The sequence below is a fragment of the Heptranchias perlo genome, chromosome 8 (genome assembly GCF_035084215.1).
Source record: "Heptranchias perlo isolate sHepPer1 chromosome 8, sHepPer1.hap1, whole genome shotgun sequence".
NCBI classification, from domain to species: Eukaryota; Metazoa; Chordata; class Chondrichthyes; order Hexanchiformes; family Hexanchidae; genus Heptranchias; species Heptranchias perlo.
This window is the reverse complement of record NC_090332.1, coordinates 14,229,838-14,241,274: the sequence shown is the minus strand read 5'-3', so window position 1 is coordinate 14,241,274 and position 11,437 is coordinate 14,229,838. Positions and strand designations below refer to the sequence as shown.

General features: G+C 40.2%; 1 protein-coding gene across 2 annotated transcripts in view; it reads left to right on the top strand.

The window, feature by feature from the left end:
• The first annotated feature begins 167 nt into the window (after nt 1-167).
• The window catches only part of cebpz (CCAAT enhancer binding protein zeta), a 31,544-nt gene continuing 20,274 nt past the window's right edge, over nt 168-11,437 (top strand). The window contains exons 1-5 of one of the 2 annotated variants that reach the window (XM_067988696.1): nt 168-337; nt 2,761-4,289; nt 9,025-9,256; nt 10,210-10,429; nt 10,836-10,924. In XM_067988696.1, the coding sequence (XP_067844797.1) occupies nt 191-337; nt 2,761-4,289; nt 9,025-9,256; nt 10,210-10,429; nt 10,836-10,924 (2,217 nt within the window). In that variant the 5' untranslated portion in view covers nt 168-190. Of the gene's footprint in view, nt 338-378; nt 437-2,760; nt 4,290-9,024; nt 9,257-10,209; nt 10,430-10,835; nt 10,925-11,437 lie in introns of those variants that run through there. The other variant, XM_067988697.1, reaches the window with a different exon arrangement.

Below are 11,437 nucleotides of genomic sequence, written 5' to 3'. Positions count from 1 at the left end.
ACTAATATACGACATTATCGATCGATTTTAGGACATTACCGAGGTTGAAATATTTAACCTTGATTTATTCTTTATTGTGTTTTTTTTTTCAATCCGTTTGGTTTAATTTTCTTTATTGGGTTTGTCTATCTGACATGGCCTGAACTGCGCACGCGTACTGGCGGCGCGGCACAGCACGGCGGTTGGCGACATGGCAGCGGAGGAAGTGGAGCCGCTTTTTGAAGAGGGTCTCGAGGCGACGGAGGAGGAGGAGATCGGCGGTCAGGACGGGTTGGGACGTTACGACGCGGACGATGGGTTCACGTTGGACGAGGTGCTGCGGCTCGGAGGGACCAAGGTACGAGACAGACAGACAGACCAGACAGAGGGAGGGACACATGTTTGCATCTGGGCTGCACAGTAAGAGCTAGGCTCCAGCTTGCTGCTCGGCACGGAGGTAACTCTATAGTGCTGCTGAGTCGCGCTCCTTTTGATTATCAATGAACTGGACAGAGGGAGAGAGACTGAGATATGTTAGTACCAGGGCCGCAAGAGGCACTTTCTGTCTAGCTGGTAAGGAATCTTAGGCTAGGCCCTATTTTGAATCGGTCAACGTCCTGGCCAATATTTATCCCTCAATCAACATCAGTAAAATAGATTATCCGGACATTTATCACATTGCTGTTTGTGGGACCTTCCTGGTGCAAATTGGTTGTTGCGTTTCCTACATTACAACAGTGACTACAATTCACCTGAGGAAGGAGGAAGCCTCCGAAAGCTTATGAATTTAAAATAAAATTGCTGGACTATAACTTGGTGTTGTAAAATTGTTTACAATTGTCAACCCCAGTCCATCACCGGCATCTCCACATCATTACAATTCAAAAGGACATCCTTGGCTGTAAAATGCTTTGCGACATCCTGAGGTCGTGCAAGGTGCTGTATAAATGCAAGTTCTTTCTTTCAGTAGGGTGTTCGGTGTGCCAAATCCCACCAAACTCTCAAACAAAAGCAAAATACTGCGGATGCTGGAAATCTGAAATAAAAGCAGGAAATGCTGGAAAACACTCCAGGTCAGGTAGCATCAGGGGAGAGAAAAATGGAGTTAACGTTTCAGGTAGATGTTCTGATGAAAAGTCATCGACCTGAAACGTTAACTGTTTCTCTCTCCATAGATACTGCTAGAGCTGCTAAGTGTTTCTCAGCATTTTCAGTTTTTATGCCACCAAATTCTCTTTGGGCACTGTCCTGGGTGCCTGCTGGTGGCGGGAAGTTTCGAGCCAATTGGTGGGCCTTGCGTGTCCGTATCCCGTGGCCGCTCCAGCATGTGGCAGCACTCTAAATGTGGGCAGGCAGGTGGAGTAACCACCCTCAATGATCCTATGCATACTGGACCTGTGTATAGCAGCTTTCACCAGGTCCCAGGAGTAGTTAATGGGGGGTGGAGAATGGGAGGCCAGCTGGGAGGATATTGCAATCAAGTCTGGAGGTGACAAAGGCATGGATGATGGTTTCAGCAGAAAATGGGATGAGGTAGGAGTGGAGGTGGAGGCAGGCAGCATAATGGAGGTGGAAGTAGGTTGGCTTTGTGATGGAGAGGAAATGAGTTGGACGCTCATATAGGACATTGGGGTTGTGAACAGTCTGAGACAATGGCCAGGGATTGCGGGGTCACTAGTAAAGGTAGAGTTTGTTGCAGAAGCTGAAAACAATGGCTTTAGTTTTCCCAATGTTTAACTGGAGAAAATTGTGACTCATTCAAGACTGAAGCTGTTCCCGGATCTTCAGGAACATATAGCTACAGCCTCTCAACTACTGGTGATTTAAGATGGTGTGCCTGGTAAATAAAAAGGCTGGGATTTAACTTTTTTAAACCAGCAGTTGGATCTTAACGTTTGCAGCATAACCACCCCCTGGTTTGTTGATGCTACATAGGATTGTGCCCTTATCTTTAAAACAAAATATTTAATTTTATCTTTGTGTAGTTCAGTGTTAACTATATAGTAATTGCAATATCGTTGAAGGAAAAGTATTCTGAAATTTTGTTTTCTAAATTTCTGTGTGTTGTCATGCCTCCTGAAAGTATTTTAAAATTGTGGTACTCAGCCTAGCCAGTGCCAACTGCCTCTGGTGATACAAGTACACTGATCAGTGCAATACTGAAACCGTTGCTGTGCCATGTGGGAAATGGGCCAGATTGCAGATGGCTGTAGCAGATGGCTGTAACACCCAGCTGAAGTATGCTCAATCATTTGTGATTCAAAATGACAGACTTTACTGAAAAGTAATGCTGTGAAATTGTTTTACAGAACTACAACACTCCTGTGTATACAATAAAAGATGTGCAAGCCTCATGTTTATTTTGTAGTTCTTGTGTTTAAATCCCTCCATGGCCTTGCCCCTCCCTATCTCTGTAAGCGCGTCCAGCCAAAGAACTGTCCAAAACTTTGCGGGCCTCTTGTGCTTCCCCAATTTTCTTTGCCCCCTCCATTGGCGGCCGTGCCTTTAGCTGTCTAGGTCCTAAGCTTTGGAATTCCCTCCCTAAACTTCTCTGCCTCTCTCTCTCTCTCTCTCTCTCTCTCTCTCCTCCTTTAAGACATAAATGCAAGTTGTTGTTTGTAGTGTGCATTTTAATCCCAGTATTTCTGCCCTAGACTAACAAATGTTTTTGTTATGATTATTACTATTCACCTGATTGCCAGGGTGGTAGAACCTGGTTGAACTAAAATGTGTGTGTGGTATTGGCTCTTTTGTATAATCATAATATGTTTTTCTCTACAGGCTGACTATGTAATGCTGTCTTCCTTGAATGAGAATGAAGAACTAGTTGATGGTGGAAAAAAGACAGCAATAGATGATCTGAAAGAAGGTGAATTAGAAGCCTTCATTAGTAAACTAGGCATAAGCAAATACTCCCAAAATCTGCTGGAGGAAAATGATGATGAGCACACTAAAAAGGAAAAACAAGTAAAAAAGGAGAAAGAAAAAGTTGACAAGAAAGGCAAGAAGAATAAAAATGAGGGACTGAAAGAGAAATTCCCAGCTGGAAAGGGTCATAAGGAGTTGTCAGGAAAGGATGGAAAGAAAAAGCTCATTCAAGATAATGAAGTATCTAGTACGTCTGGATTACTGGGTAGAAAAGCTAAGCAACAGGTCACTTTTGAATTTCAGCCCAAAGCATACTTACTGATAAAGCCAGGAGGAAAATGGTATGATGTGGGGTATACCAATGAACACAGCTCTGAGCCACAAGATGAACCATTAGTCACACAGTATAGGAATCTTGCTAAACAGTTGTACGATCATGAGACCAATCGTTACAGGAGTAAGAAAAATATCCAAAAAGGAGCAAACTCAACATGGATGAAAACTGTTGTCACAACAGGCACGTTGGCAGACAGAATGGCAGCTATGACACTTCTGATGCAGGATGCTCCAGTGCATACTCTACACTTTGTGGAGGTATTAGTCAACCAAATCAAGAAGAAGGGAAGTCGACGGCAATGCTTAATGGCTTTGAGTACGTTAACAGAACTGCTGATCTCTGACCTGCTCCCAGATAATCGAAAACTACGAACTTTCTCCCAACATCCCTTTAAAAACCTGGAGGAGCTTGCCAGTGGGAACAAGGATGCCCGAGACAAGCGTCTAATATTGTGGTACTTTGAACACCTATTGAAGCATCATGTTGCAGAGTTTGTGCAGGCATTAGAAACTTTGGCCCATGACACTGTGCAGGCAACAAAGGCTCGTGCCTTGGCGACAGTCCATGAGCTGCTCTGCAATAAGCCAGAGCAAGAGAAAGCCCTGCTGATCCAGTTAGTGAATAAGTTAGGAGACCCACAATATAAATTGGCTACTAAAGCCTCCTACCTTTTGGAAACTTTGCTCCATAAGCATCCCAATATGAAAACGGTTGTGTGCTGTGAAGTTGAACGACTTCTGTATAGGCCTAACATCAGTCTGAAAGCCCAGTACTATGCCATTTGCTTTCTCAACCAAATGGTCTTGAGCCATGAAGAGAGTGATCTTGCTGGGAAATTAATTGCTGTTTACTTTTCATTTTTCCATGCCTATGTTAAAAAGGCAGAACTAGACTCTAAAATGCTAAGTGCATTGCTGTCAGGTGTCAATCGAGCTTTCCCTTATTCCAAGATGGATGATGAAAAGATAATGGAACAAATGGATACTTTGTTCAGGGTTGTACATGTTGTGAACTTCACCACAAGTGTCCAGGCACTAATGCTACTATTTCAGGTGATGGAGTCTCAACAAGCCATATCCAATCGATATTATGTGGCACTCTACAGGTAATATTTACTTGTGCTTAAATGTTTTTGACATAAAACTTACAGTATGAAGTTTTTGAAGATCTCAAATGGCTTTAGAGAAGGTACAACATAGATTCACTAGAATGCTGCATGATGTACATATACGAAGAAAAACTTGAAAAATTGGGGCTTTTTTTCTTTAGAATAACATACATTACATGGCAATATCATAGAAGTGTTTAAAATTATGAAGTAATTGATAGGGTGAATAGAGCAGACTGTTTCCAGTAGTTAAAGGGCCTAGAACAATTATAAACCCTCTACTTTTTTGTATGGAGGTTCATCTGCCCCTCTTCATCAATTTCTTTCTTTATTATATATCCTTCCTCTTCCCACTTTGGAGTGCACGAGGATAGCTGATGTGAGAAATGGATATGTCGCCTGCTGGAGTAAGGATGCTCTTCTGAGGCTGAGGTGGAAGCAAAGTAAGAAAGAGTAAAAGGGTCTTTCAGTATGTTTCCCCTCCACCCCCACCCCAGAACACACACATGCTATACCTGATCTGGAAGATCAGGTATAGCATGTACGCTTACCCGAAGGTCCACCGACCTTCGGGTAAGCGTACTCCAAGGCGGCCTTCGAGACACACGACAACGCAAAATCGTCGAGCAGAAGTTGAAAAAACTGTCTGTACTCACCAAGCATTGTTCTGTGAATTATAAATGCGATTTCATTTCGAGGATTTCATTTTCACATCGTTCACCTGACGAAGGAGGAAGCCTCCGAAAGCTTGTGAATTTAAAATAAAATTGCTGGACTATAACTTGGTGTTGTAAAATTGTTTACAATTGTCAACCCCAGTCCATCACCGGCATCTCCACATCATGATCTGGAAGAGCCATAGTGACTTTGGATGAAGTGCTCTATTTGCCAACAGTAACATCTGTCAACTAAATGAGCATAAAATTAATCAGTCATAACTCATTGATTTATTTGCTTTTAACTTCCCTCCGTCTAAGTAATATAACTTATTGTTGTTTCTGACATAACTCAAATATCCAGGAATGTTGAAAATGGAGGATGCTGGTACACCAAGAAGTGAGGTAAAATGGTCGTATTATGGTGGTTTTGTATAAATGACCAATTATTGGTATGCAATCTATTATGTATTACAAGTTTGATTCTTCTGAAGGATTGAAATTGATTTTCAGTAATTGACCAAGGATGAATTTAGTGTGAGGCATGATGATACCATTTGTAGAGGCACAAAACCAGCAAAGTCCAATGTTGGTATAAATCACCAGTGTAAAACACAATATAAGTAAAGGAAGGAAGGGAGAGAGAGAGAGCAGATGAATCCTCTTCCCAAGGTAGATCGAGTATTTTTTTAAGTTAAATTTGCATTACAAAAAGAGAATGAGCTAATCCATCTTTGGTAATATATTATGCAATCAGCGAGGCTTTTATTTATGTCTAGTTGCAACACATCTAATAATTATGGTTGGATCTTCTGGTAGTCACAGAATCCCCCCCCCCCCCCCCCCCAATGCTTTATGGCTCCCAATTGATTGCTTGCTTCTGTGTATTTTGAAGAGTTATCATAGTAGGTACAGCACTGGGAGGAGGCCATTTGGCCTGTTGTGCCTGTGTTGGCTCTTTGAAAGAACTACCCATTTAGACCCATTCCCCTGCTCTTTCCCCATAGCCCTGTAAGTTTTTTCCCTTTAAGTATTTATCCATTCCCTTTTGAAAGTTACTATTGAATCTGCTTCCACCACCCCTCCAGGCAGTGCATTCCAGATCATTACAACTCATTGCGTTAAAAAAAAATGTTTCCTCATGTCGTCTCTGGCTCCTTTGCCGATCACCTTTAAATCTGCGTCCTCTGGTTAACGACCCTCCTACGACTAGAAACAGTTTCTCCTTTTTTACTCTGTCAAAACCGTTCTGATTTTGAACACCTCTATCAAATCTCTTCCCCCACCCCTCCCCCAACTTAACCTTCTCTGTCCTAAGGAGAACAACCCCAGCTTCTCCAGTCTCTCCACATAACTGAAGTCCCTCATCCCTGGCACCATTCTAGTAAGTCTCTTCTGCACCCTCTCGAAGCTCTTGACATCCTTTCTAAAGTGTGGCCCAGAATTGAACACAATACTGCAGCTGAGGCCTAACCAGTGTTTTATAAAGGTTCAGTATAACTTCCTTGATTTTGTACTCCATGCCTCTTTTATTAAAGCCCAGGATCTCATGTGCTTTTTTTAACAGCTTTCTCAACTTGTCCTGCCACCTTCAAAGATTTGTGAATATGCATCCCTGGATGTCTCTGTTCCTGCACCCACTTTAAAATTGTACAATTTAGTTTGCATGTTTATATTGCCTCTCCTCATTCTTCCTACCAAAATGCATCACTTCACACTTCGCTGTGTTAAATTTCACCAGTTTGTCTATGTCCTCCTGAATTCTGTTACTATCCTCCACGTTTGCTAGATTTCCGAGTTTCATGTCATCTGCAAACTTTGAAATTATACCCTGTATACCCAAGTCCAGGTCGTTAACACATATCAATTTGAATTCCTAACATAAGTTAAGAATGTTACATTTCCACCAATCTTCTAAAATGTTTGTGTACTGAGAGAGGGAGAGGATTACCTGTGAAGGTTGGTTTCCATTGTGTACTGCACCGATTGACGTTCCATTGCCAAATAGTCAGGTACTGCAACAGTGTGACAAGTACTGTACAGTCCCTGAAATCTGCTGTTTTTTCCCCACATCCAAACATCAAGTACTAATTTGATTCATTTTGGAAGGATGAACCCTGCTGAAATTCAAAAGCAGGACCTTTATCTAAACTTGTGTACATGGCTGTTATGTGAAAAGTGCCTCCATTTGCACTGACATACTTTGCAAAATATGTACAAAAAAGTAAATCAAACCAATTTATCTAAGTAATTTTTGTTCTGTAGCTAAATAGTTTTGTTCAACATTTTGTTACATTTACTGTATTTTCTCTTTTTAATTCATGGCTTACACTTATTTTGAGTAGTTCTCATTCTTATCGTTTTCGGGCACCATACGTGTGAGGCTGATAAGATTCAGATCTGCTCTGAAGTCTTTGCCTAAGTTGCTATCCTATCAATGTGATCAGCAAAAATTGTGTGAGTACTTCCAGCATCAGCTCACTTTCCAGTTTATTTATCCTCCTTTCTTGAGCAACGGTATCTTGGCACCTCAAGCCTAGCTGAGATCAGAAACACGCTGCACTGAGTCACAGACATAAAATTACACCCTACTACATTGATGTACAATGACATTGTGCCACAAAGCTAACTGCTGTCTTTAACATTAATTCAATTTATGTTTTCTTTTGGCCAGTGCTGCTCACAAGTGAATTCTACTAATGTGATAACCATGAGTTGCATCATAAATTGACCAAAATGGAACAAAGACCAATACAATATGCTGAGTTCTGTAAATTTTGTTCCGTTTCTTGCTTCAATAAAGCCAGAGGTTGGCTTTGATTCAGGAATAGTTATCTTGATGATACATATCATCGCCACATTGCGCAGGCACTTTGGATCAATGTATGTACGTGTAACTTTTTAGTTTGTTTTTCTCAGCCAGTATAAGTGGTTCAAATTGGATAAATCCATTTCTGATGGACTAGAAAAAAGTGTAACTCAGGTAATGAATTACCATTGTACGCAAAGAGCAGAAAAGATATCGTACAACTGAGAGGTTATACCAGTCAGGAAAGATTGAGCTCTCTGGAAAAGGTGACCTGATAGAGGTCTTTAAGATTATGAAATGTTTTGATAGGGTAGACCAGAACTAGGGGCCATTATTATAAGATAGTCATTAATAAATCTAATAGGGAATTCAGGAGAAACTTCTTTACCCGGAGAGTGGTTAGAGCGTGTCACTTGCTACCACAAGAAGTAGTTGAGGCAACTGACATAGATGCATTTAAGGGGAAGCGAGATAAAAACTGAGGGAGAAAGGAATAGAAGGATATGCTGACAGTTGAAGTTGAGAGCGAGGAGGCTTGTGTGCAGCATGAACCTGTTGGGCCAAGTGGCCTGTTTCTGTGCTGTACATTCTATGTAGTTCTATGTATAATCAGGGCAAAGTAGACTAGTATTTTTAGCAGATTATTCAACAAAAATGTGCACATTATAAGTAGGTGACATAATTTTCTTGTCAATAGTTGCAGAGAAGGATTGGACCCATAGAAAAGATACAAGATAGATTTATTAGGATGATACCAGGAATGAGAGCGTAGTTATAAGATTTGAAAATCGTGGGCTTTATTCACTGGAGCAGAGAAGATTAACAAGGAATGTGATAGAAGTGTTCAAAATTTTGAAAGCCTTTGGGTGAATAGATAATGAAAGATTATTTTCACCGGTGAATCAATAACAAGGAGGCATAAATTTAGGATTAGTATTAGAAGCACAAAGTGGAAGGCTAAAAGATTTTTTTTTCACAAAGGACAAGTAGAATTTGGAATACATCAACATGAGGCTTTTGAAGCAGAGGCAATCACAACATTTAAGAGGAAATTAGATAAACATTTGAAGAAAAATATTAAAAGGTATGAGGAAAGGTTGGGAAATGTAATTACTATAGATGGTTCCGTGTGGTGCTAGCACTGACAGCCACAACGAGGCTAAATGGTCTTCTCTGCCTGTTCTATGATTCAAGATGCATGGGACAAGTGCTTTATGTATTTCTATACCTGATGTAAAACCATTTTTCATCTATCTTTTGTATGCAGGAAACTGTTGGATCCAGGACTGGCACAATGTTCCAAGCAAGCCATGTTTCTAAATTTGCTATACAAGTCTTTGAAGTCTGACTTAGTGCTTCGTCGCGTTAAGGCATTTATAAAACGGATCTTGCAGGCCACTTGTGGCCAGACGCCAGCATTTATATGTGGAGCGCTCTATCTTATTTCTGAGATTCTGAAACTGAAGCCAGGCATACAAGTCCTGTTACAAGAATATGGGGTATTGCTTTCACTATTTCACCAATCCATTGTGTTCCATGATATTGTTTCCCCCTTTGATATAAAATACATTATTCCCAGCTTTGTTCAGGAAATATCCAACAATAAGTTTTGTGGAAGTCAGAATGAGCTTTGTCAAATAACTTGAGTGGATTAAGGTTTTATAAATCAATTGCTGATTTAAGTACTAATTTACTTAAGTGCATTGGATTATGACTGAAAATAAATTAAAAAGTGCTCTTGATTAATATTTTATCTGATAAAGCAGAAGAATTCAGTTGTATTAGTATAGAAGGAAGCAGGGGTTCAAGTGGAGTTTGGAAATATCAATCACTTCTGAAAGATCATAACATTTTGGGGATAATTAACAAACTGTTAATTCTGGAAATCCTAGGCTAAACTGCGGGAGTATTTTAATTAAGTCCTCACCTAGCATATAGATTTAATTATTTTAAAATTTGAAGTGGTAAGCTCCCCTAATAGTGTACTGGTTTAATGCACTAAGTATAAAAAGTTCCAGGTATAATTCCTGTTCTGTACTGAGATAGTTGATCTCTGTAGGTGAGCAGATGTTCCACTCTTGATTGCTATCAAATAACTCCAGTGGTAAGTGTAGGGATATTGGGTGAGAACCAGATTGGTATGGCTGTGGTGCCTCACCAACACTGTCTAATGTCCTGAACAAAGAATGGCCACTTAGATGAGATACTGGAGGCTGCTGTCCCTCTCTCCCCTTCATGGGACCGTAACCCCAGCATGAGTTGGCACCTTCAGGAGAGGAGGGAAGAAAATTATGGAAGGAAAATATTTGTATTTGTAGCAGCACCTTCTGTTCCTGCGGATATTACATTCTATGATTAGTTCATCAGAATAAACAATGACCCTATTATGGCAGTGTTACCAATGAATAAAGCATGGCATGTTATTTTTATGTGCCATATATTTTCTGCTCAGGAATCAGATGAAGAAGAACATTTTAAAGATGTTGATGACAGCGATGAGGAAGAGAAATTTGAAGATCTCTGTGAAGAGAAGGTGGAGAAGAAATCAGAAGATGAAGGGGAGAAATGTATAGATGCTGACAAAGGTCAAATGGTAGTACCGAAGACCATTGTAGCTGGAAAGCAAGAATCAACAGCATCTGGATCATGGTTGCACCACAAAAATCGAGAAGGTAAACTATTTGGATAGGCCAGTGCGGGACAAAATTTCCTCTGTTAGGATGAAGAATTGTAAGCCTGTTCTTTATCATTTTGCTACATCTAGTGCAAGAGGAAATCTTCTCTTTTCCACACCCCCCACCCCCGTCTACTATTTTTAGATGAGATGTTAAACCAAGGTCCCCTCTGCCCCTTGATGAGGCCTAACGAGTGATTTATAAAGGGTTAGCATAACTTCCTTGCTTTTGTACTCTCTGCCTCTATTTGTAAAGCCCAGGATCCCATGTAATGAAGTTGGCGTCTAAATTTCAAACAATATCTTTTTTAAAAAAAACTGCTGGCTGTTTAAGATGTGAAAAAATTGAATTTTATATTGTGCAAAGTGCTACTAGTACTATTAAGCTCTGCTCTTTGGTTTAGGTGGAAAGTGTCTGGCAAACTATGACCCGCTCCATAGGAATCCTCTCTCTTGCGGAGCAGACCGCACCAGCCTCTGGGAATTGAGGAAGGTAAAATTAATTTTTCCTCATTAAATATTGCTCAGTTTTGTGGCAAAGTTTCTTTTTAAAAAAGAAATAAAAGTAAAAGCTTTAGGTACTTGATCATTCAAGTGTAATCCAACATAGTTTGTAGTGGCATCAACTGTGCAAATCAATAACTAGAAAATTATGTCCTTGCAGCTGGTGCTAATTTGTACCCTAACTCTTGATGAAAATTACAAGTTTTATTAGTTTGCCAACTGTGATTAAAAGATGTCCACAGTCAAGTATGCATCAGTTTCATTCTGGTGTTTGCATTTGATTCTAGTGCCTTGAGAAATGTGCACTTTATATTTACTAAAGCCAATGTGCTTTCAGTAATAATTGAATTTCTTTCATTCTTGTAGTTTGTCTTTGCAGTTTGGTAAAGTTGACCACTTGGAAACTATTATAGCATAGTTACATTTCTGTCTGTCGTTAGTGAGAAGACTGGTGTTCTGCTTTTATTTTCAAAACCTATTTATTATAAAATGATCCACTTTT